Source organism: Haliotis asinina, chromosome 5 (genome assembly GCF_037392515.1).
Source record: "Haliotis asinina isolate JCU_RB_2024 chromosome 5, JCU_Hal_asi_v2, whole genome shotgun sequence".
NCBI lineage: Eukaryota > Metazoa > Mollusca > Gastropoda > Lepetellida > Haliotidae > Haliotis > Haliotis asinina.
In genome coordinates this window covers 39,566,354-39,592,597 of record NC_090284.1, presented here as the reverse complement: position 1 = coordinate 39,592,597, position 26,244 = coordinate 39,566,354, and the positions used below count along the sequence as shown (strand labels likewise).

Below are 26,244 nucleotides of genomic sequence, written 5' to 3'. Positions count from 1 at the left end.
GGTGTTGTTGACTTACACTTCCGTTTCCTGTGTTTTGATTCGTGAATGAGGGTGGATTGTCTAAACACGACTTTACCTCACCCTCAAGACACTCCCAGATATCAAAGCACCTTGAATTTATTTTACACGTATGAACATGTTCTCAGTAACGTTATACATTCCTAAGCATTCAAATATTGTTGTCGTTGACCTTTAGTTCTCTAAAAAGTTTTCTCATAAATGTTTGGCTAATTTCGGAGGGTTACTACACAAATCTGTCTTTGCAGTAAAGGAAATCTAATCGCAGTTATCGTTAATAAATTGATTGTAAGTTGTAATTTGCTTGAATTCACATTTAAACAGAGGTGAAATTTCCTCCCGTTCCCCTATCCCAAATAATATTTGACATATACCAGAATTATGAAAACCTAACAGAACAATTACTAGAGGACTCACAAAAATAACTAAAAACCTAGATTTTCAAAGCTCCCTCAGTGCAAAAACAGTCATAACATAATGCTAAAGTGTGGCAGTTACAACTAAATAGGGCTATGCGAGCCTCGAAAATCTAGACCCAACATGATAAGAAGTTACATGAGTGATTTGACAATCCAGAATCAGAAAGCAAAATGCATGCAAAATGGATTATTATTGTCCAGTTTAGTAGTCTATTTATCAATACTCAGTTGAACACTTTGGAACCACAGAATTCGCTTGTTAACATAGATGTCAATTTGTGTGATGGTTGATTTCTGGAATGAGGACACCAACTGAGTTACTGACTAATGTTTTGTTAGTCATTAAGCAATTAATAGGTGATTCAGATAGAATGCTGCATGCTAGTATAAATGAACTTTGGCCAGATATATATGGAAAGAGACAGATACAAAGAAAAAGAAACATAAGACATGGCAATACAGTGGAACCTGTCAAAACCGGCATTTGTCCAATCCAGCAAGTTGTCAACACCAGCATAAAATCTCAGTCCCGCCCGTGACATGTACATTTATCATCATCTCTACAATCCGGCATGTTGTCTAAACCGGATTGTTTCTTCAGTCCCGATGAGTGCCGGTTTAGACAGCTTCCACTGTAATAATTGTTCATGTGCAGACAACATTTTAACAAATGATATTATCCCACCAGTCATAATCATGATCCTGTTTATTCATTCTTCAGAATGATGCGGTCACTCTGACATGTCCAGCTGAGATGGGTAAAATCTCTTGGGAGGTCATAGGCAGCGTAGTCGGAGCTCCTATCGGATTGCTGTGCCTGCTGTACATTGTATGGGGATACAGGAAAAAGACCCAGGTCAAGGACAAAGTTGTCCTTATAACAGGCGCGACATCGGGATTAGGGAAAGGTGTGTTCACTATATTAATGATATATTTGTAAAGCGCCTAATGTCTACCTTACAGATGCTCAGTGGTGCTAATACAGAGATAAAACTGGAACATATGTACATAAAACAGAATGATTATCTACTGATACACAGATAGAAAGAGGTAAGTCTTAAACAGGTGACTTATAGGCGTCTTTAGTGGTTGTCTTTCTGGGTTTTGGGGGATGCGAGTTAAAGAGTTGTGGGCGAACGAAAGAGAAGGCACATTCAAAAAGTCTGTTTAATGATTTTGGTTGATTCAAGAGAGAGTCAGTGGAGGATCTGAGATTTCGCTGAGGTGAGGAAGGGGAGATAAGTTCTTTGAGATAGGATTGAAAATTTTTATTTTAGAGACGGTCACTAGGATTGGTGAGGAGTTTGAAGGACCTTTCCATGAAAACATCATCATCTGATTTAATCACAGATGAGCATACACTTCACTCTGCTTGCACTATTGTTCAGGAGACTAACTGAAGACCAATTCTAAGCCGTATCTTGATGAGTGACTTGATCTGAAAATGTGAACCATATTCTGATCTCTTTGTATCAAACTGCTCATTACCCTGAGTATTTGCCATTTTCATATGAAATTTGCAGATTATATAACGTAATAATGAGAGCAAACCAAAACTTCAAATTATTTAATTATTGATGCAAAGAATAATAGCTGACATTGAGTGAACATAACTTGACAATACATGCTGCTAAAACACTCTTCGCCAGTCATTTTAGTATCATACTAAGCACATCAACTAAAATTTACAAATTGTATGCTTATCCTATCGTACACAATGGATGCAAGATATGAGATAGGACAAGTATATAAATACAATGTATACATGTTATAGTTAAAATTTCCAATTCTATTAAATGTAATTACAACTTCATTCATATAATCATTCTTAATACAAATGTTTAATCTAGAGTGCAACACTTCGGGGTCAAACCCAATTGGGAAGGCCAGCAGGTCTGTGGTAGATGACAAAGTTGTTTGTTCAAAGTCTTTCTGGACTTGGACTAAATAGCTCTGCTCCACAAAGAGATTCCCGTACTATCACTGGCAAAAGTGTCTCAGAAAGCAGTGTGTTAAAAATTTTGATTTGAGTTTGTCTTGGATCATGGAGGTTTCCTTCTGCAGGACTTGAATCCAAAGAGGTCCAAATGGTCCTTTGAATGATGGTCATGAGCCTAAGTTTTCCTCAATTTCAAATTTTAAAGTATGGGAGTTGTGATCTTTTCCCCTCGCTCATGTAAGTATGCTTGCACTCACTCACTCACTCACTCACTCACTCACTCACTCACTCACTCAGTGAAACAGATGTATATTGTCGTTCTCCTTTCTCTTCTACAGCATGTGCAAAGATCTTCCTGCAAGCTGGCTGCAATGTGATCCTGGCGGGTAGGAGTGTTGACAAGCTGAAGGAGACTTCAGACAGTCTCAGAACTGAGCTAGGAGTAAGTATAACATGGAAGAACTGACATGTCAGTGTATTTAGGATCTTTTTAACAATGTAACAACATAGTTTATGTTTATCCTGCACCAGTGTAGAGCAGAACAGTCAAGAAACCAGACAGATCATTTCTCTTGCCTCTTTCTTTCTTTCTTTCTTTCTCTATATCTCTCTCCTTCCCTCTTTCACTTACTTTCAACTGAAAGTTTTATCTGAAGTAAATCCAATCACATATTAAAGTTTGCCGCTAATCTTGAACACCATTCAGTGGAGTATTTCCGCATGTATGCAATCACTGATGTTTTCCTAAAAACAACACTTGCTGCATAGGCCAGATAAGCTTAAAACAGTTCAAAGGGATTAAATTAAATGGAATGACTCTAATAAATTGGCACTGATGAAGGACCAGTTTAGTCAGTGTCAGCGAAGCTGTTGATCTCCAGATAAGTGTCATGAAACCTATCCACACCTGCTGGATAGTCTTGGCCTTTCAAACAGTCTCTATGAAATGTGTGTTGCGTGGCTGGCGCCTGTCTGGACTATCGGATGTACTGATTGAGTGACTTTTGTTCAGGTATCCATTGTTTGACTTGTGACACGTGAGTACGAGTAATGCTAGTAATTCTTCGTGTTGTTGTCATTGCTTAATATAGGTATTGTCAACATCTGTTGTTAATTATATGAACTGGTGAATAATAAACCGAAGATAGGACAGGTTGTTTGCTGATTATTCATTGCATTCTACTAGCAAATTGCGTCATGATAATTTTGCGAGCTCAAGTCATTTGCAATTTTTGCAAAAATATCATGCTCGCAAAAATTTAATGATTTACAGTAATTGATGTACACAGTTGGGATACGATGATATGCTGTGTCAGCCCAATCAGTTAGCCTGACCACCTGATCCCATTAGTCGCCTAATGTGACAAGCATGGATTACTGAAGATCAATTTCAAACCGGACCTTTAGTGGTCTTTCACTCAAGAATACTTTATGGACTAGTAATGGCATCTAATGAGACTAGTTCTATCACAAGGCACCCAAGTCAAATGAAACCTGACTTTGAAACATTGTGTTGAGTTGAAGACAAGGATATGCATATCCAAGAATATGACCATTTGGGCAATGTAATCTGACACTCATTGGAACTGGGCACTTTTCAGTCTTACCTATCAATGGAACCAGACCGTGTCTTGATCAGTAGGTTAAGAATAGCACCCACAAAGCAATGTGATGATATAATATAGAAGAAGCTTAACAGGTAACAACATCTTTCTTTTGTGAGTGCAACATTTTGTACAGATTCTTCAGTTCTTGTACTGTTGTCGTACTTGACATCGGTACAAGAATCTGTATCGAAACTTTGCACTCACAAAGAAAAGAAGTTGTTACCCATCAAGTTTGTTCCATATTGTACTTGCTACTCAGAAGTTAAGGTGATGATATGTTATCACAGCAATGGATGAGTATAATGTACCCAAACATGTGAAGTGTTTCTGTAGAACTGCCTGTTGGGATATTTCAGGACAGTCTGGTGCATGATCCAAAGCTTCTGGTGGTGGATCTGGAGGACGTGTCCAGTCTAGCCGGGAAGATGAAGGATGCTTTGCGATTCCATGGTAGAGTGGACATACTGGTCAACAATGCTGGCATCAGCTACCGTGGTCAGATTGAAGACACAGCTCTGGAGGTGGACCGGAAGGTCATGTTGGTTAACTACTTTGGTCAGATAGCCATTACTAAAGGTATTACAATTCTGCTGTGTGTTACTTTGGTCCATAACTGCAGCTGTTTCATTCCTTGATGGGCAGTGGGGTAGCATAGTGGTTGAAGCATTCGCTAATCACGCTAAAGATCAGGGTTAGATTCTCCACATAGGTACAGTATGTGAGTATGTGAAGACCATTTCTGGTGTCCACTGCAGTGATGTATCTGGAATATTGCTAAAAGCAGGGTAAAACTAGTCCCGTGTGATACTTTTGAGGTGGATCAAGGGAAGTAACTCTGATTCAGTGACAGCAGTCGATGGGTGCTTTCGATGCAATCAGTATTCACTTTGTGTTACAAATATCAGCTAATGTAGGAAATTATACACTATCATGTCTGGATAAGTATGTGATATGCGACATGTTTGAAATTCTGTAAACTTTCTTCTTGTTTCTGCAGCCCTTCTCCCTTCCATGCTGAATCAAGGTGGCGGTTATATAGTCGGCATCAGCAGCGTACAAGGGAAATTCTCCATTCCATATAGATCAGCGTGTAAGTTGTGTCATGTGTTCAGTGTGGTTGATACTGTTTTTACCTGGCTAGTACATATTGTATCTTAATTGTAAATTCATGACCTGCCACTTTGTCCAGTACATGTGGTGGAAATCTTGATTTCTTAAAGGTCACATGCAACGTAAAACACAACTTTGCAGATTCTGGTACCTTTAGGTATGCACTTACCGAAACAAATCGTAAAAAATGCCAATTCAACCTATAAAGTTAAAAAAAACGCGATGAAAAAAAAGCCCGCGAAAGCGGAGTTCAAACGTTTCACTAAATTCCCCCCAGCGTTGGGGGGAAAACTGGTTTCAACAGCTGTATTGCGCTGCGTCCATAACGCATGCGCAGTAAATAGGTTCACGGAGCTTGAAACAGTATGCATGCCCAGCGTCGTGAGCAATAGTCTAATCTTGGTTGTGTACACAAACAAGTAAATAATCTACTCGTTACGTAAAACAACTTGTTGTTTGTGGTAAGCAGTCTCTGTCACAGAGAAAGCTGAGTGTCTGGTTTATTCACACCTATATGTCTGTCTGCCTATCTGCTAAAGACAACATGCAATACACAGCTTCAATCATTGACCACGTGCAATTTGAACTTAACACCTATCAGACTATACGACATAAAGAAAATAAGTTGATTTATGACTCGTGCACCCGTGTCCCATGTCTGCGACATTATGTAATTAGGCTCGTGTGATACACATGACATGTTTTTATGTCTGTGGGTTGGAAACAAACTACATTCATTTTTTCGGATGACTGTATCTGACGGAAACTGGTGCATACTCTTGTCAGTTTCAAGTGCTGCTTTGTACTTGGACGAATGGCAGATTCCAGCCACGCAGTAGTTTACCATCTCTACTGACATGATTTTTTATTGGATCAAGCGCAAATTCAGAGAACATGTATTTTCCAAACCCAACATCTCTATATACATTCTTTATGGATAACGACTTCATTTAGTGTATATGATTTTTTTTGACAACAGTATATGAATCCACACTGAAACGATGCATCAAGTACACAAAAAGAAGTTGTTATCCATAAAGAATCTTACTTTCTTGTGACTGGCTATACTTCTAAAATGCCCATCAAACAGATCATCTTTCTGTACACACAATGAACCCTCAGCATATCAGCAAATGACACAGCCAGTCGGTCTCCCGAGGGCTTCGTTTCGGGGGAAGTAAGCCCAAGTACAAAATATTGCACTTTTGAATCGCGATTGTACGCTTATAATTGTGTTTATTTGTTTTTTTAAAAGCATCAATGTATATTATATGTCATGAATAAGTGATAAACGTGTTTTAATTATGTTCGATTTTTTGGTTGCATGTGACCTTTAACATTATGCACCATTACATTACATGTACCACTGTACATTTTTTCACTTCACCTAAATCTTTTTAAATAATCACAACACAAGCATGGAAGCATAATGGAAGTTTGTTTCATGATATGCAGAAGGATCTGTTTTAAACATAGTATGTACTTGGGAACTGCTACAGCCATTTTGTCATCATGTGACATGATTTCAGGACATGACAACTCTGTAACACTGTCTAAAGAGAAAATGTCCTTTATTTGATTACTATTCAAAGGGTTAAAATGGAATTATCCAACATGACTCGGTAATGTCTTGTAGAAGCACAATTTTACAGATATTGATTGTGACTTCAAAAGGGCTGTGTACACATCTGATACATAATTCTTGTGTTTTTTGACAGGCTGATCATTGGATCATTTTGGTTTATACCAACACAGTACAATTTTGTTTCAGCCTTTGGTTCAGTCATATATGGGACGACAATTTTGAATCTTCGATTATAAAATACAAATTATAGTTGACTTTAAAAGTGTGTGACATGTAGAAATATAACTTGAATCTGTTACTTTGAGTTAACTATGTAATGTTTCTCTTCATCCTTCCAGATTCTGCATCAAAACATGCATTTCAGGCATTTTTTGACTGTCTACGAGCTGAAGTTGCTGATAGAAATATCAAAGTTAGCATCATCAGTCCGGGGTACATGTGCACTAATCTCTCCCAGAATGCAGTCTGTTCTGATGGATCAAAACATGGAGGTAGGATCAGTGAGAATAGCTGTACTTACCAGTATCACAACTGCATGTACAAGTATCACAGCTGCATGTTCCAGTGTCACAGCTGTACGTTGCAGCATCACAGCTGTATTTACCAGTATCACTGTTTTATGTACCAGTATCACAGCTGTATGTCCCAGTGTCATAGCTGTATGTAGCAGCATCACAGCTGTATCTACAAGTATCATAGCTGCATGTACCAGTATCGCAAATGTATTTACCATTTGCACAGATGTATGTACCAGTATCACAACTGCATGTACCATTATCACAAATATATCATTAGTTACTCAGTGCTTTGAAAGGGTATATGGGATGGTAAAACTCTTGTAAATGTCCCAGGTTCATAGTTGTATGTACCAGTACTAAACAACATTATACTGGTACATATATCTGTGATACTGGTACAAATAGCTATGATACTGGTAGATACAGCTGTGATACTGGTACATACACCTGTGGTACTGGTGCATACAACTGTGATACGGGTAGATACTGCTGTGATGCTGCAACATACAACTGTGACGCTGGGTACAGGTACATAAAGGTGTGAAAATGGTACATATTGATGTGATACTGGTACATACAGCTCTGATACTGGTACGTACAGCTCTGATACTGGTACCTACAACTGTGATGCTGGTACATACAGCTGTGATACTGGTACATACAGCTGTGATTCTGGTACATATATCTGCAATACTGGTACATACAGTTGTGATACTGGTACATGCAGCTGTGATACTTGTACATGTAGTTGTGATACTGGTAAATACAGCTGTTATACTGGTTTATACAGGTGTGATACTGGTACATACAGGTGTGATACTGGTATCTACTGCTCTGATACTTGTACATATGCCTGTGATACTGGTACATACAGCTGTGATACTGGTACATGCAACTGCAATACTTGTACATACAGCTGTAATACTGGTACAGTTCATGTACGCACATAAATACCCTTATACTTTAACGATTCATTTCTGCACATATTGTGCAAATGGAATTCTATTTTTGATATATTGATGTTTGTCAAGAGTTTCTCTCGTGAAAATGCTTAGACATACAAGGAAACCTTGTGCTGCCATGCAACGATATGCATCACTGTATTTTGATTTGCTCATCACTACACTGCTCCTATTTATATCCAGTCGGACCAGTCATTTCCTACATGGCATGTCAAAATCAGTAACAAGTTTCTTTAGATAAAGTGGATTTAAATCGTCGACCAAATTAATGGACGAAGAAATGAATGAACTATTGCATTTGGTTACACGACCACGAAGCCACAAGAACGGGTACAAGTTACAGACTGCAACTGAAAAGAGCTGGCAGAAGTCCTACCCATGGTTGGAAATACTGATCGATGAATCGTCCAGACTGAGGAGATTGTTTTGTGCGGACAGTTAGTTCCTGAGATTGAAATGCATCTGTTCAACATCCAAGGAATATGAAAAACATAGCCTCAACCTTATCAACTATTACTTCAAATGAGTTTACCTTAGGAAACATATACAACAAAACAAAATCAGGTCCGACTCAGAGGAAAGAAGCTCTCTCTTATTCTCTCCCCAAAAGGGACTACGAAACAACCGCAGACAGGTCTTTGTTAGCGACTACAATCCCATGAACATGGAACAGAAAGCCATGGTCAAAAAGCATTGGCACCTGCTCAGTAGCTCAGACACATGCCAAGCCACTTTCACCTCACCACATATTGCCGCCTACAGGAGAAATAAAACTCTCAAAGATCACCTTCTCAGAGTCATTCATACCCTACACAGTTACCACAAATCAGTGGTCGAAATGTCAGCTTTGTCGACAACGTATATGACAAAGACAACTGCAAAATCTTCAAAATATTAACAGGTTGTCAAAGAACTAACAGAAGGTGGACAATGGGGGGCACTTTACATTAAAAGATGTTTAACTGAAGAAAATGAACACTAAAAAGGTGTCAGATCTGAAAGGTTGTGTGGAGAAGTATCCTAACAATCTTACATACATCTGGTATGCTACATATGTGTGGTGAAGTCCTGCAACCCGAGTGTTTTGATGCAGATGTTGCTGAGGAGTCAATCAAGGAGCTTGGTAATTTCTATGGAAAGAAAAAAAACAGACCAAAATAATCCATGAAGAGAGTGACGAGCCTGATGTTAATGATGTGGAAGCCCTCACCGACAAATGTGAGCTAGTCAAAGAGTGGCCTGTGTTTAAAGGAATGGTGCTTGGCACTTACAAGAAACTGACATGCAGTGAGCTGTGCAGGAGAGCTATCATTCTATACTCTGACATGATACCTAACAGTAAACTGTGTCAGATCGCCTTATGTCTCTGTCTAACCAGTGTCAAATGTGAGACTTTGTTTAATGTTCAGAACAGAATTAAAGACACACACAGGTCATCCCTCAAAACCTCCACGCTGTGTACACTGATGAAGATGAACCTGCAGGGTCCACAGCTGGAATGTTGTGAAGCTGTTGTCATCAAAGCTGTGAAACTGTGGAAGTGGCGCAAGAGAATGAGGTTCTCCACTACAGGATATAAAGCCAGATTTAAGAAGTCTAACTCTAAAGAGTCATAAGAGACTTGGTCATTAAGAGATTGCTCTCTATCAGCATGCCTGATATTTTCATGAATGTAATTACTCATTTGAGAGTATTCTGATTGTATAACATGCATAAAATACAGTATAGTGTTCTTGTAAGTGAACACATTGTGAAATAAACAACAACAAATTAAGTTGTTTTATTTCATATATAAAGTTTAATGGCTGAAAAATTGTTTATTATTATAAATAGCAAACAACATCAATTCACACTAAAACATGTCAGTATTCCTTAAAAATTCTCAGTACACTTCCACAAGCTGTATAAGATATAGGTACACCCATACCCTCAAATGTTTTCTGGGGCCTTGGAAACTGGTACATACAGCTGTGATACTGGTACATGCAGCTGTGACTTGTGATATTAGTACAGGGGTGACCAGGGTTAGGGTGGGGTATGTCCCGTAGCAGCTGCTGATCCTGGCATATAATCTTGTAAGTTATGCTCTTGGATTGTTGCCTTGTTAGCAAACTTGCTTGTCCTAAAGGTTGTATATCTACCATCAAGTTGTGGTGTTCCTTGGTGTCCTGGCCCCGTTTCACAAAGCTCTCATAAACCTAAGATCTCGTAACTTTTCTCGTAGCATTCGTACCTCCTATACTGTAACATAGGAAGAAGAAATGCTACGAGAAAAGTTACGAGACCTTAGGCTTGCGAGAGTTTTGTGAAAGGGGCCCCTGATGCCCAGTGGTTAACACATGAGCTCATTATATAAGGGACTCATAGTTAAGGTATCGCAGGGGTACAGGATGTGAAGCCCATTTTAGGTCCTTCATCCTCAAATGGGCATCATTTGCTGTGGTATCCATGTTTTGTGTCCAGGGCCATGCATAAACTTATGTCTGTCTTTGTTCTAAGACAGCTTTGAAAATCCACATCCTGCAAAATAAGAATGTGCAGCAAAATTACTTTATACAGTAAACCAGATTATGTATATGCATCATGGTGAGGGAGATAAAAGATGGACTGCTCACCCAGCAAACATATTAACCACTGGGCAAGCTCATCACCATAAACACCAAGCTTACAAGAACTGCTCATATGCCATATGGATGATGGGCACACCAGAAACTCACTATTGTGAAATAACTTAAATACTGTGTCACAGTTTGTTAGTTTGAAGTGGCACACCGATTGACAATTTTCCACCTCTGTTACAGTAACAGATGCCACAACAGCATCAGGTATGAGTCCCGAATATGTGGCGAGACGTGTACTCCAAGCCATCGAGTTCAACCAAGCAGATGTCATTTTGGCAACGCTCATGCCCAGACTGGCCTACTACATAAGGGTCTTGTTTCCAAAAACATATTTCTCTTTGATGAAATCTCGTGCACGGAAACAGAAAATAAACTATTTGAAGAATAAGTGATTTGAAGAGTCTGTGTGAGGTGACACTGTGTGATTGATTCGTCAGAATATATTGAGTGTGTTCTATAGCCAGATGTCCATGATTCTGTAGCCATGGAGTGTCCTTGCCATGGAGACATTTTGGATGTTATGTATACAGTATCAGTGTGCTTTGGTTCAGCAGGGTCAGAGAGATGAATGGCTAAATGAGTCTCAAGTTACTGTGCTGTGTGGGGACTGCTAGACTGAAAACCCCACTGCAGAGTCTGTTAAGCTTGATGTATGACTTGAAGGATTAGTGAGCGTGGTGATGTTGTTGTATGTCATCGTACACAAGCATGGAATTTCACTTGTTATATCAGTCACTGATACTGACAATTTGCTCACATTATTCAGATTTGTTTTACTTTCTGATTTTTGTGGATCAAACTCGTGAAGTAAGAAGTGTTACATTTTAATTGCATATTTGATCAACAGAGTTCAAATCAGTGACATCATTTCTCAAAGCAGATAATTTAAGATCAATGTAACAACTCGTTTGGAAACAGAATTAACATTACTAACTTCTTTTCAATCAACATTGAGCATGTTGGTCCCATATTTAGATTAGTGTGTTGGTGTGGGTTTTAGCTGTGACTCATGTAATATGTCAAGCAAATGCCATTAAAATAATTACCAACTCTTTGACTGTTTACCAAATGAACAATGTTTGTGAGATGAAGAGCTCAGAATATGTTCAGGGATGATCTGTTAGTTTTGCAGTTGAATTAGTTTTGCTGTGGTTATTAGTAGTTTTCATGTTTATGAGAGACAATTTCACATCCATGACATACATGACATGTGATTTAGTTTGTTGTCATTATGTTGAGATAACTGTGTGTGTATGAAGGAAGTGATGAATTTACTAATGATAAGTTGTGCTTGTATTTACTGACAGTAAGGTGTTGTTGATGACAGGGCTGCACAAGTTTAGTTTGTACTTATAAATAGTTCATAGTCAGACTCTGGCTATTTAACACTTAACTTAACATTCATTCTTTCAGAGTTATCCAGGATATTACATCTCAAATCTCTTGTGTTAAGGCCTAGCAAAATACTAAAAACAGTTGTTAGACAATGGCTTTTGAAAATTGGGTGGTCTTCTCTTTTTTCCAGACCTCCCTCCATAGCTTTTCATTGATAAGTGCACTACTGTTTACTTTGACCCTTCATCGAACTTAAACAATACTTCTGCCATGATCAGAAAGGGTGATGTTACATAGTGTCTGCTCATCACACTGAAGACCTGGGTTTGATTTCCTACTTGTGTACAATGTGAAGTCCATTTCTGGTTTCCCCTGCCGTGATAAGGCTGGAATATTGCTAAAAGCAGCGTAAAACCATAGTCACTCACCCTGCCATGACCAAACCATAATACAAAGTGTACAGTTAATGGTGAAAATGCAAAGGGAAGTAACTGCATGCTGGATCTGATTATTCATAGAATTTGCACCATTTCACTGCCTGGGTCATCTTTTCAAGATACGATATATGAATTAATTTGTACAGAAAATGGAAATGAAGATAAACATTTGGCAGAATTTATGAGGATGTAGCAGAACTTAAGATCCAAGTCCAAACACCCTGGATTAATTTTCCCATAAGCTTGTTATAGGAGTGATGTCAACAGTTTCATCTCACTTATTCAGTGACCCAGTACCAAGTTTCTTTGGTCATGATCAGCAACCAGGCAAAATGCTCCCTCAGAATGATACATCAGTGTTGCAAATTGTAGCTTAATAGTGCAGTGACTCAGCACGATAATATGTCTATTAGTGACGGTCCATTTAATTGAAATAATTGAAGATTGGTTGCAGTGACTGAATGACCAAGCAGTCGATCATGTTTTCTCATTGAACACAAACAATTCTGGAACACTTTTTGCATTAACAATATTTGTCACAATGTAGGTTTTGTCTGTTACATTTTATGAGCACTACAGACTTGTTCCAAGTCATGACTGAATTTATCTTAAAGACACTAAGAAATGTATGTTCCTAGTCACCCTTCAGAAATTTGAAAAATAAAACTCAACCCAAAGCCCCATAGAACTTCATGTTTTTTCTTCATGTTATGTAATATTATAGCTAAAATGGATAGAATTATCATTAAAACGCCTGCATTCATCAAGCCTGTTGTTAGGTGACGTTTGAACTTGAGCTCATTATTGATGATTTATCTAGCTCACACTCGTCACATGTACCTGTGCCATTATGCACTTTCTTGCCTGTGCTAACTGTAACAATTGTACCATAAATTACAACATACAGCAATGAAAATATTGACTGGAAGTCTAACGTTGTTGAGCACTGAAAATAATGGCGACTGGTAGTATGAGCAAAAGTCAAGATCAAATGTCATCAATGTCAATAGTAACGTCATCTGTGTTGTTCTATGATATGACTATATTTGTAAAATGTGTGTCAGTGACCTCCGTCGTTTGTTGTTAGCAGTAAGTGCTTCTAAACCAACGCCGTTGTTTTTATTAATATTTTATTAAAAACTATATCCATTTTTGCTATAATAACGGTAACTCTATTTTTCAGGGCATTATCATTTGCAGGAGCCCTCGGTCTTTTCAACTCTCCTTCGTTGGTGCAGTTAATGAAAGACGTCAGACTTCTGCAAATAATACTGCCCCGAAAAGTAGCGTTGGGTTTATAACAACCAGGAAAAGTTCATAAATGATGCTAACCAACTATTTTTGATGACTGATTGGTTGTATTGAACAGTTATGAGATTTTAACCAATTTCTAACAGTAATGTCTATTGTTAATATGGCCTGGGTAAATGAAATCTGGATAATCAAGGTGTGCTCATTTCTCATTAATATCCAACCATGTTGCTTGCAGACAAAAAACATTACAAAATGTTTTGCATTGATGGCGTATTTTTAAACACATGACTTTATCATTTTTCCTTTAACAGAGATAAAGATATAATTTTTCCACCAAATTGAAATGGGGGCAAGAATGTTTATGTGAGCAAATCTTTATGTGCGTCCATATTGAGATACTAATGTGCATATGTGCAGTCATTGTATGGTGATAATGCCACTGAACAACATGTTGGAGGCTCCACACCTACACCTTGATTGTGTTGATAGAGCACTGGGAGTTGCCTAACATCTGGCTTAGGAGGAAACATGCTGCATCCCTTCTACAACATGAACTTCAAGATATGATACAAAGTGCACAATGTATGAAAAGGTATGAGAGAAACAGTGAATGATTCAGTTTTATTTTCAGTCAGATTGTATGAAAGTTGTTTTGTTCATCCAATTATTACATAATTATGGTAAATCACTGCCGCACAAAAGTCACTGGAACATATAATGTGATAAGAGTATTAATGCCTTTTGATTGTTGACCACTGGCATTAGTGTTAATGCCTTTCTGTCCCTTGCCTTTTTATCACAGTGCTTTTAGTGATATGAAATTGTTTGTAGTATTTACAGAGATATAGTATATATTTATCCCTATTCTATAATGTACCCCTTCAAGTTTGTAATAGCATTGTTTTCGATATTTTGAATGAGATGTAAATGGTTAAAGATTGGCCATCTTGTTCAAGTGCAACTACATGTATATGTGAATCAGGTAACTGAGATTGCTCACATAGGAGACACTAGATTGGTTTGTTTGTTTGGATAGAAACTTGGATGGGTCAAATAAAATACTTTTGTCAAGATATCGATTTTGTTGTATTTTGCACAATGGTAGTTCATTAAATATAACAAGTGAAAGCTAATAGATCTGTGGTGCACTGTGTTGAAATATATTGGCACATTTCTGTTGTTCTGTGAACTGTAAAATGCAGAGTGTTGCCATGACTTCATTCTGTGATGCTGAAGGACAGTTCCCTGCTATCCCTACACATTAGTGAGTGTGTGAGTATGGTTTTATGCCGCTTTTAGCAATATTCAGGCAATATCATGACGTGGGACTCCATATATGGGCTTCACATACTGTGAGTGAGTGAGTTTAGTTTTATGCCACACTCAGCAATATTCCAGCTATTTGGTGGCGGTTTGTAAATATTCGATTCTATATCAGAAAATCCAGTGATCAGCAGCATGACCATCGATCTGCGCAATTGGGAACCGATGACGTGTCAACCAAGTCAGTGAGCCTGACCACCTGATTTTGTTAGTCACCTCTTGCAACAAGCATAGTCACCATTAATGGCAAACATGGGTTGCTGAAGGCCTATTCTAGCTTCACACATTGTACCCACATGGGGAATCAAACCTGGGTCTTTGGCATGACAAGCAGACACCACCAGGCTATATATATTTTTCATGTACCCCTCTCTACAACAGAAGACCAATCCCAATAATGTTCATGTCAGTCATTATATTATTTGATTGAGTGAGTTGATGAGTATGGTTTTACACCACTTATAGCAATATCCTGGTAATATGGCTGGGGATTCCAGAAATGGGTGACATACATTGTATTCATGTTGGGAATGAAATCGACCCGTGAAGGTTCGGGCTAGAATAGGCCTTCAGCAACCCATGCTTGCCATAAAAGGCGACTCTGCTTGTCGTAAGAGGCGACTAATGGGAACCGGTGGTCAGACTCGCTGACTTGGTTGACACGTCATTGGTTCCCAATTGCACAGATCGATGCTCATGGTGTTGATCACTGGATTGTCTGGTCCAGCGTAAAACTAAACTCACTCACTCACTGGGAATGAAATCCAGGTCCGCGGTATGATGAGCAAACGCTTTAACCACTAACTATCCCACTGCACATGAATATGTTTCCTTTCAGTTGATCAGTGAGATAATTTCAAATTTCCGCCTGACTTACTGGTTATTTATAACACTACTTACTACTTATGAGGACATTGCCTTGTATTTTACATCTGGTAATGCATATAGAGACAAAATCTTTCAGACTTTGTGTGTAACTTAGACAAACAGTATGTGGTATGGAAAATTCTTTTTATCTTTTTGTTTCGAATGATGAAATTAACTAACTCAGAGTCAGTCTAAGGAAACTTAGTCTCAGTGTATTTTGTTACTGAGTGGTGGAGTGTAATGAAAAGTACTGAGGATAAGTCTACTTAATGGTTGCAGCAATTTTAAACTCCATTTGGTCTGTGGGCCATTTCCAAGTGCATGATGTACAACAATCTGAGTGATAACTTAAACTTCACAGACATAATGGCTGAGCTCCACACAGGTTTTTAACCCCATATTATTTCAGTATTCACAAAAAAACATTCTTGCAATAGTTTGAAGACGATTGAATCAGGATAAGTTTCACACGTTACAAATTTTATTCCTACAAGAATGCAGCAGACAGCTCCCAAACTGATCTGAAGAAATATTGGTATGAACACGGCACCACAATACTGGCATTCAGAGGGCACCAAAAGAATACTCTTCTCTTGAGTGAGTGAGTTTACTCTATGCCTTCATCAATAGTGATATTAAATAATTGCCTGAATGCATCAGATATGAAGCCTGAATGAGCTTAATCTTGAAGGCAATGTAGCCGAGAACTGGAAACAGTGGTTTCATAGGTTTGAACTTTACCATGCGGATAGCGGAATTGCAGGTAAAACACAGTGTTTTTTGTGCTACTCTGCTGCATGTGGCATGAGAGGCTGCAGTGAAAGTGTGTAATTCTTTCAAGAGTAATGATTAAGCTGACAGCAAGAATCATGACAAAGTGAAGCAAACGTTTCCGGAATTCTGTGAACCTAAGAAAAATCTGATGACTGAGAGACATGCATTCTTCACACTATCCCAGGAACCAGGTGAGACAATTGATGTGACAGATTTAAAGAATAAATCTAGAACTTGTGAGTTTGGGCCATTGAATAATGGAATTCTTACTGATAGTCTCAGAATGTGGTTATTGATAGAACATGATCTTGATTTGGAAAAAGCTGTACAGATATGTAGCTACAAAAATAAGTGCACAATAAATGAAAGTTCTTAATGAAGACCAGTCAACCCTGTCAAAAGAAATCAATGCCATGAATGCCAGCAGAGGTCAAAGAAGAAAGCATCAGCAAAAGAATATCCTCAGTATAGACAGTGTGTTTACAGACATGCTAAAGCCAAGTGTCCTGCTGCAGGAAACGTTTTGTGACAAGTGCAGTTGTAAATACCATTTTGTAGGCATGTGTTAGACTAGGACACAATCTAGGCAAGACAGAAGAGACATAAGCGGAAGAAAACAAAAACTTCACACTGCTGACAGTTCAGAAGAAATTGAAGAATTTGAAGAAGTCTTCACTGGACAGATGGCTGCCAATGAAGATGATGAAGACTGGTATGAGACTTTAATAATCAACAAGAAACCTGTGAAAGTCAAAGTGGATTATATAGGTGCACAGTGCAATATCATATGAAATCAGTGTTCAACAGTTTGAATCTGAAGGATAAGAAACTGTCAATGTCAAAAGTGAAACTTGGACAGATAGAATTACCAGTATGTAGTGAAATCCGTGACAGAGATTTCCAGGTTGTGGAGGAAAATTGCCCAAGTATACTGGGCTGAGAAAAACCTGTGAGAATTTGAAGTTGGTACAGTGAGTTCACAAAATTCAGAAAAAGAATACTGACGTACAGGGAGAATTTACAGATCTGTTCCAAGGTCTTGGATGCATGCCAAGATAACACCATACAGAATTAGTGGACAATGTCACACCCATGGTACACTCACCGAGAAAAGTGCCTGCTGCTTTGACGGACATTCAAGCAGAACTTGATTGAATAACCAAGCATGGAGTGGTCATCAAGGGGACTCAACCCACAAACTGGGTAAATAACAAGGTGACTGTGGCGAAACCCCCAAAATATGATCTCTAAAGACCCAGAAGATCTCAATGGGGCAACAAAAAGAGGACACTATCCCATGAGAACTGGCAAAGAAGAAACTATGTCATGAATGCAAGATGCCAAGCTGTTCACCATTCTTGATTTAGGCAGATTCAACTTGAAAGCAGTCCCAAATTGTGTACCTTCAATTCCCCATTCGGTAGACATTGATTAACCCGACTGCCTTTCGGAGTGAAGTCAGCCACTGAGGTATCTCAGAGAACAATATCCCAGATCATGGAAGGTTTGTCAGGCGCAGAATACATTGCTCACAACATTCTGGTGTGAGGTACCGACGTCATGCAACATGAAAGACTGGATGCTGTTCTGAACAGAAAACAGTCAACTGGCCTGAAATTGAATGCAATGAAATGCAAACTGAGAATGATGAAGGTTGCACATGAAGCCAGACCCTGAAAAGGTGAAAGCTATCCGAGAAATGCCAGAGATTCCTCGGTATGAAACAGCAATTGGGAAAGTTCATACCAAATCTTTCCCGTGAAACTGCTGATCATGGAACTGGGAAAAAAGGTAGCAAACATGTTTCAAGAATTTGAAGCAAAGGGTGACAGAGGCTCCAGTACTACAGTACTTTGATGTTACAAAGTCGGTGACATTATCAGTGGATGCAAGTTCAGAAGGGCTAGGAGCAATGTTGATACAAGCTGACAAGCCTGTAGAGTCCTCTGCGACGTCACTGACAAGTGCACAAAAGTAGTGCACTGATAAGTGCAGAAACGAGACGCTAGGTATCCTCAATGGATTTGGGGAGTTTCATAAGTACATATACTGGAAAACAGTTTAAGTAGAAACAGATCACAAACCCCTTGAAAATATATTTCAGAAACCCCTGAGCAAAGATCTCAGAGGTTGCAGAGAATGTTACTATGTCTACAGAAGTATGATATTCAAGATACCTACAGACCTGGGAAAGAACTGATTGTTGCCGATGCCTTGAGTAGGACATATCTTCAAGCTGGTAATGATTGGTTTGGTGAAACTGAATGTGATGTGAACCTAAACTGCCGATGACCTCAGGAAAGTTGAGCAATTTCAACATTGCCACAGTGAATGACCCCCAACTGCAAGAGCTGAAATCTGTCATCCTGTGCGGATGGCCAGAAAACAGAAATGATGTTCAAGCACGTGCAAGGGACTACTGGAGTATTCGAGATGAACTTATGGTTGTTGACAATCTCATCTTAAAAGCCAACTAAGTTGTACTTCCTACATCACTACAGAAATGTTAAACTGAATCTATGATGCTCATTTCGGAGAGACAAAGTACATACTCAGAGCCATAGATGTAATCCTCTGGATAGGATTGACTGTCCAAATTGAAGAACATCCTGATGTGTGCAGTGAGAACAGAAAGAGTTATTTGAAGCAATCATTGAAGAGCAATGAAATTCCTGACTTGTGTGTAGACTACTTTTCAAAGTACAGTGAAATTGTCTGATCTAGCCAGTAAAAAAACAATCATAGCAGCAAACTTTGTATTTTACCAGAAATGGCATCCAGATGAGCTCACAGCCTAAGTAAACTTAGTCTCAGTGTATTCCGTTACACTCCACCAGTGAGTCTAACAAAACCTAGTAGAAGGTTGCGTCAGGTAACCTTTGAGGGACCAATCAAACGCAAGACTGTTAAATAGATTCAACCAATCAGACAATGGCTACTAATTAGGGATCGGAGGGACTTTCAAAATATCCAGGCCACTGACACAGATCTCTCCACAAACAAAAATCTGCATATAACACAGTTATTTGACCTGCAGTATATACGCTTTGGGGTTTCTGATGACATGGTTACCATTAGCTAATATTTCTGCAAGATAACATCCTTGAATATTGCCAAAAACACCATTTTCAGCGACTGTTTACTCACCGTTGCCATGGTTGTACGTACGCCGTGTGCATCACCCGGAAGCGAGCGTGCACTAAATAGCATTCGGAATTGTTCTGGTACGAACCTTTTTGAGATAAAAAGTTCAAAAGGTATGTGCGAATGTGCACTTTTGCAATTTGGTAAGCTGTGTTCTGACTGGTCAGTCTCAAAGGTTACCTGACGCGACCTCCCATAAGGTTTTGTTAGACTCAGTAGTGGAGTGTAATGAAAAGTACTGCAGATAAGTTTACTTAGATTGGATGAGCTCATCACAAACAACAGACCACACTTCGCTGGAGCAGAATTTCATACCCTTTCTTTAGAATGGGACATCAAACTCACAACATCAAGTCCAACGTACCAACAATATCAAATGTACAGGCTGCGTGTACAGTAAAAAATCTGCTCACGGAAACTAAAATCAGTGACTGAGATGTCCCAGCCCTGTCTGAGTACAGAAATACACCAGATGACACGGTAAACGTATCAAAGTACAGTGAAATTGTCTGATCTAGCCAGTAAAAAAACAATCATAGCAGCAAACTTTGTATTTTACCAGAAATGGCATCCAGATGAGCTCACAGTCTAAGTAAACTTAGTCTCAGTGTATTCCGTTACACTCCACCAGTGAGTCTAACAAAACCTAGTAGAAGGTTGCGTCAGGTAACCTTTGAGGGACCAATCAAACGCAAGACTGTTAAATAGATTCAACCAATCAGACAATGGCTACTAATTAGGGATCGGAGGGACTTTCAAAATATCCAGGCCACTGACACAGATCTCTCCACAAACAAAAATCTGCATATAACACAGTTATTTGACCTGCAGTATATACGCTTTGGGGTTTCTGATGACATGGTTACCATTAGCTAATATTTCTGCAAGATAACATCCTTGAATATTGCCAAAAACACCAATATCAAATGTACAGGCTGCGTGTACAGTAAAAAATCTGCTCAGGGAAACTAAAATCAGTGACTGAGATGTCCCAGCCCTGTCTGAGTACAGAAATACACCAGATGACACGGTAAACGTATCACCTGCTCAAATGCTAATGGGCAGGTGCCTGAAGAGTCGCTTACCTGTGTCCAATGGTTTCCTGAAACCTCAAATACAGGACCAGAAACAGCCACATAATTAGCTGAAAGTATGTCAGGACCAGCAAAACTACACTGATAGAGGTAGTAGAGTGTTACCTTCCTTGACTCCTGGACAGCAAGTCTGGAGTTGTCAAGTCAGTTTATGACTCTCCAAGAGCCTACAACATTATGTAATGGTAATGCCAGCTCATCGTGTGATGTTATTATTTACAGTTGCTAAATGTCATCAGTTCCCAACTGTGCATATCAATGCTCATGCTGTTGCTCACTGGACTGTCTGCTCCAGACTTGAATATTTACACATCACCGGGATATAGCTGGAATATTCCTGAGTGTGGAATAAAGGTAAACTCCAACAATGTCATTGATGAAATGAACTTCACATGTACCCATGAGGGAAATCGAACCCAAGTGATGAGCAAACAGCTTAACCACTAGACAACCGCAATACCTTGCATATAGATGAACAGATGCTTGTCACTAATGCACTTGAGATTCATGTATAGAACTGTATCTCAGTGGCTCTCTAGACCATTTCATGTGAAGTTGTTTCACTGATACTCAATTTACAGACCCATCACTCAAACTTTACATCAAATAAAATTTCAACGAACATTACAAGCCAAATAAAGTATTAAAATATTACAAAATAAATATAAAAAAAATCACAAAAGCAAATAACCCTTTGCGTTTAAAAATTTCACCTGATATGACAATATCTGAAGAATCACCTTTGATTACTTTTACAAGTTTATTATGTTTCCAGTACAAACGACTTAAGCTGCCTTGAAACATTTCCTATTGAACTAAATCTGTTTCCTGTCATTTGATGTTTCTATTGCCAAAAATTATCTCATACTAACTTTCACAAATTCAAAAAGTTTATTCTTTCTCTTGCAAATGTATTATGTTGCCAACAATGCCTTATGTTCATGGTCATGTCATAATGAACCTTGGGCATAAATAAAAGCCCCTTGAAGCTGTTCAAAATTTGTCTTCAGTAACCACTGCATGTTGTAAGAAGTGATTCGTGGAATCAGGTAGTGAGCCTCCATGACTTGGTTGATACAAGAAACTTTTATCATGTATTTTAGCAAAGAAATGTCATGTGTAAATAATAAAGAAGTTGCAGATCCATAACAAGTGTCTTGTATGACCCTACTAACTTGTAAATGCTTGTGAAACTTCTGACTTGGTTGATGTACACTGAGGAATCTGTAAAACATTTCCCAGGTGCTGGTTTGGGTTTTGATTCCTAGACTGCCATTGCTGCTGACTCTATGTTTGTCCTCACTTATTAGAAAACACAGACATTGACCCACGATACTAATGGGGACCACCATGAGTGACATGGTAATTACTTATGTGCTCTTCACATTGATCGTCTTTAATACACCAGACCATATAGAAAGTGGTCAGATGTAACACATTATATTCGTGATTCGTATTCAGAAACATTGAGATTCTAGAATCTTCACTGAGTTGAGTCCCACTGTGTGCTGACAAGTCTGGCATTTCCTGGATCCTGGTATATAACCCCAGGGGCATAACTCTGCATGTAAGTAAGTTACTTCTCTTGCCCCGCTTTGACGTAAAGATATGACAGTCATAAATTTTTAGTCGTGAGTAAACAAAGTAATTACAAAATATATTCTTGAAACTACTGGCAAACAAGGATAAACTGAGCAACAACCTAACAACTGACCCGTATTAGCATGTATGAGGTCTGCCCACTGGTGCATGCCACTGTGATCAAAGGGGCCCCAGGTTGTCTGCGTTCCAGAGTATTACCAACTTGCTACAATGACCACGTGAGAGTGTTATGAGCAGGGCGTGTACAGCCACGTGTGGAATCAATTTCATCATCATGCACTGCATGTACACTAGCCTACATATCCTCTACCTTTCACCAGCCAAATGGGTTTGCTCATTGCTGTGCATCGCATACTGCTTGTAAACAACTTATCCTAGTTTGCCAGTAGCACCATGAATAAAGACAGCACAGAAACTAAAATTAAACACATTTTAATAACTGGTCAATAAACATGTGATGAATTCATTCCCTGAATTATTTTTCAACAAAGAGTCTTCGTTATCTGAAAATACTCAAATATAACAGCTTTTGCTAATAAAGGTTATAAGTATTATATGTCAAAGGTTCCCCAAAAATATGTTTTGCAGGATGAGTGCGAGAAAGCTCTCAAAGTTTCACTCATGGGTAAAAGGTGGAAATTTCTGACTCAGCATCTATACAGGTCTTGAAGAGATAACTTTATACAATTCGGTGCCCTCACAGACAAAACACTGCACACATCATCGCCCTTGAAATCTGTACACACACTCATATTCAGTCATCGAGGCACAAGTTGCATGATATTTATCATCAACAACAGCCCTATATTTTCTGCTGTTACAGTTTGACATCATAGGCACTGCATACAGAACCACTATTCTATATACCACTGATATATCTTCCATGCACAGAAAGCACCAGCACAAAGTGACACAGCATTGTGAAGTAGCTTGCGCCTTTTGTCGTCACGTCTCACCAACACCACAGGAGTGGTCGTAGTCAATGTATGAACTGGGATTTTCTTAATGCGGTTCTTATTGTGTTCAACTTGATATTTACAACACGGATCAAACTGCCAGGAGATGGCGTATACCCCAGCACACAATACACTCAAGGAACCAAGGGGCAGAAACAGCAATCCCCTCTCTGGCCAGCATCCTCCTGATATGAGAGCACCCAGTCCAGCTAGGACTGATGTCTTGTGGAGACAGTTGCCTACACTGATCCAGTGCGCGGTCTCATCACCAAGTTTGGAAGGCTCTATGATGATTATCTTTGCATTAGCATCCAGAGCTTTCTCCAGCTCGAGCTCAAATTCCTCCTGTGCGTCCTCATGTTCGTAGATCTCTCGCACTACCACATACTCGGGAGGACCACTTCTGGAATTGAAAATAAAAGGGTGAACACATGTTGAAAGAGTAACAACTTTTAATATTTCTGAGTGAATTTGGTCATTCTTAGTATGGCGTTAAACAAACAGTGCAGACTAGTAAGCTGAAGCATATCTTCATGCGGATGTCAGACTCATTCAATGTTGAGAAAGGAATGAAGATTTGTGTTAGAATGAGTGAGCGAGTAAGTGAATGAGTTTACCTTACTGCCTCTTTTGGCATTATTGCAGCAATGGTAGACACACATCTATAGACCATAAACATTTTCCGAGACATAATTGAGCAATGATGCTTTTACTACCCATTACTAAACAAATTTACTTAAAGACATTTTGAAAATCTTTATATCACGAGAAAGAAATAGAAAATGCAAAATTTCACAAAAGATAAAAACAGATGCACTATACAATTCTAATTTCATAGAATATGTGCAGAAGTGGACCAGTGATTGGAAAAAAATACAGTTTGACATAGTAGCCATGTTATTTAAAAACTCTAAATGTTTACATCTTAAGAATTTTACAAAGACATAAGAATGCAGCCAACATTCTTTATCAAGTTCAATGGGCTTTTATTCCCATAGCATAAGCAGTACCATTTTAGAATGAAATCTGTTAGTCTTTCATGAGCAGGGATACAAGTTAACATAAACATTAGCACATGAGGGACTGTATGTATGCTATCCACATATTCCTTTTAGCACCGCTTAGAAATAAATTGATAAATTAATATATGAGGTAAGTATATGTAGGGAATGTAGTTTTTTTTGTCCCTGTCAACAATACCAGTGGAAGTATATTGTGGTGTCTCATAGATAATCACAACACTACAGTAACTTAAAGTGGCACTGATCTATGACTTCAGCGTACCACCTAGCTCTCATTAGCTGCCCTGTGTTGAAAACAAGCAGACAAGAAGAATGGTGGATGCCCATCATAATACTTCACTTTTCATGAAGAATTCTTTTCACAAATAATTCCAAGACAAAACTGAATTACATCTACAGATCAGTGTCCTTTTGAGGTGACAGCAATGATCCCTCACCAGGTCAGAGAATGTGATCCACTGGCATTAGTTCTTAAAAGCATGGGGTGCTTGATACACCATCACTAATATCAGAGACCATTTATGGTCTCAGAAAATACCTTTACGGACAAGATATGCTTACGTAGAAATATGAAGATTGCTTTGTCATGAAACATTATAAGTGGTATTCAAACATTAGCAACAAACATTTGTAGCTTAGTCTACATCTTAAAATGATACAATGAATGTCACCCAGTTACTGTTCAAAACTACATGATATATCGAGGATAATTCGACAAAATGTCTGACACAGCTAACTCAGCTGATCTGTCCCGGACTGTGTTTATAATACTGACAATTCAAATTCATCAACCACAAGAACAATTTCACAACAGACATTGTGGTACCAATGTTTCTACCATTGCCACTGACTTACTGCTTACAATGGGTTTGTGCAGGAACAATTAAGTCCGTTGTTAGACTGAAACACCTCAAAAGTTTAGATTTTTACATACTTGTCAGCACGTAAACAAACACATCCTAACTATTCATTGGCGTGGACACAATTTAAACTAACTGTTTCCTGTTAAGTATAAGCATCAACAAAGCCATCGGTCTCATATCTATATATACTTTACTTATTTATAAAAGTTTAAAGTTTACCTTGACTTATCCGCCATTTCGGTCAAACGAGAAGGGGCATAACTCCAAATGTTTAACATTTATTGCTAAAGTGCGTACCGCTATAATTTCAGATTTTTATGTTTTTACAGTACAAGTGGTTTTGGGTATCTCGGGATCACAACTACTGTAATCCGTCCATAAGTTTGAAATTTTAGGCCAGATTCCAAACTGCTTCTAGAAGGGAGTGGGCAAGCGAGTGAGTGAGGATGCAAGGATAATTCCCGTTAATTTAGTTTCGGTCGAATTCCTTTTAGTTCTTATCTACCAGCTAGGAAAATATCTCTGCTCACACACATAATTTCCATTCAATTCTCCTATGATTAATAAGACATCTGCAACTATTTTAACAACATATATTAGACATACCAATCTGGTTCAACGTGGCTGTCTATGGGATAGATCAAAATTATGGTGTCCTGATGGTGCTCAATCAGGTGTCATTCGATATCTAATCAGCAGAAAATTGAAACAAAACTATGTTTGTGTAGCTGAAGATGACTTCCAAGATGTTTGCAAAATATGAACACAAAATGACTTGTACTCAGTTTATTAAC

The 26,244-nt window shown here is 38.6% G+C and overlaps 2 protein-coding genes across 3 annotated transcripts; one reads left to right on the top strand and one right to left on the bottom strand.

Moving 5' to 3' along the window:
* The first annotated feature begins 16 nt into the window (after positions 1-16).
* Positions 17-14,876, top strand: LOC137284412 (dehydrogenase/reductase SDR family member 7B-like). Its single transcript, XM_067816206.1, has 7 exons — positions 17-128; positions 1,159-1,345; positions 2,715-2,818; positions 4,340-4,559; positions 4,981-5,073; positions 7,017-7,169; positions 10,960-14,876. The coding sequence occupies exons 2-7, from the start codon at positions 1,192-1,194 to the stop codon at positions 11,169-11,171; spliced, it is 936 nt and encodes a 311-aa protein (XP_067672307.1). The 5' UTR covers positions 17-128; positions 1,159-1,191; the 3' UTR covers positions 11,172-14,876.
* An 8,149-nt stretch (positions 14,877-23,025) lies between these two features.
* On the bottom strand, positions 23,026-25,706 carry LOC137283564 (transmembrane protein 11, mitochondrial-like). 2 transcript variants are annotated; one of them, XM_067815128.1, is made up of 2 exons: positions 25,670-25,706; positions 23,026-23,968 (listed from the first exon to the last, which is right to left on the bottom strand). In XM_067815128.1, exons 1-2 carry the CDS (start codon positions 25,684-25,686, stop codon positions 23,464-23,466), a joined length of 522 nt encoding a protein of 173 aa, XP_067671229.1. In that variant the 5' UTR covers positions 25,687-25,706; the 3' UTR covers positions 23,026-23,463. The 2 variants fall into 2 exon arrangements, with proteins under 2 accessions (XP_067671229.1, XP_067671230.1); XM_067815129.1 differs by having other exon boundaries at positions 23,026-23,965; positions 25,670-25,701.
* Between the last annotated feature and the right edge of the window lie 538 nt (positions 25,707-26,244).

Coding starts and splice junctions, on each gene's coding strand:
- LOC137284412 (XM_067816206.1), top strand. CDS start 1,192: ATGGGTAAAATCTCTTGGGAGGTCATAGGCAGCGTAGTCGGAGCTCCT. Junction 5,074..7,016: donor CATTCCATATAGATCAGCGT/GTAAGTTGTGTC, acceptor TCATCCTTCCAG/ATTCTGCATCAAAACATGCA. Junction 7,170..10,959: donor TGATGGATCAAAACATGGAG/GTAGGATCAGTG, acceptor CCTCTGTTACAG/TAACAGATGCCACAACAGCA.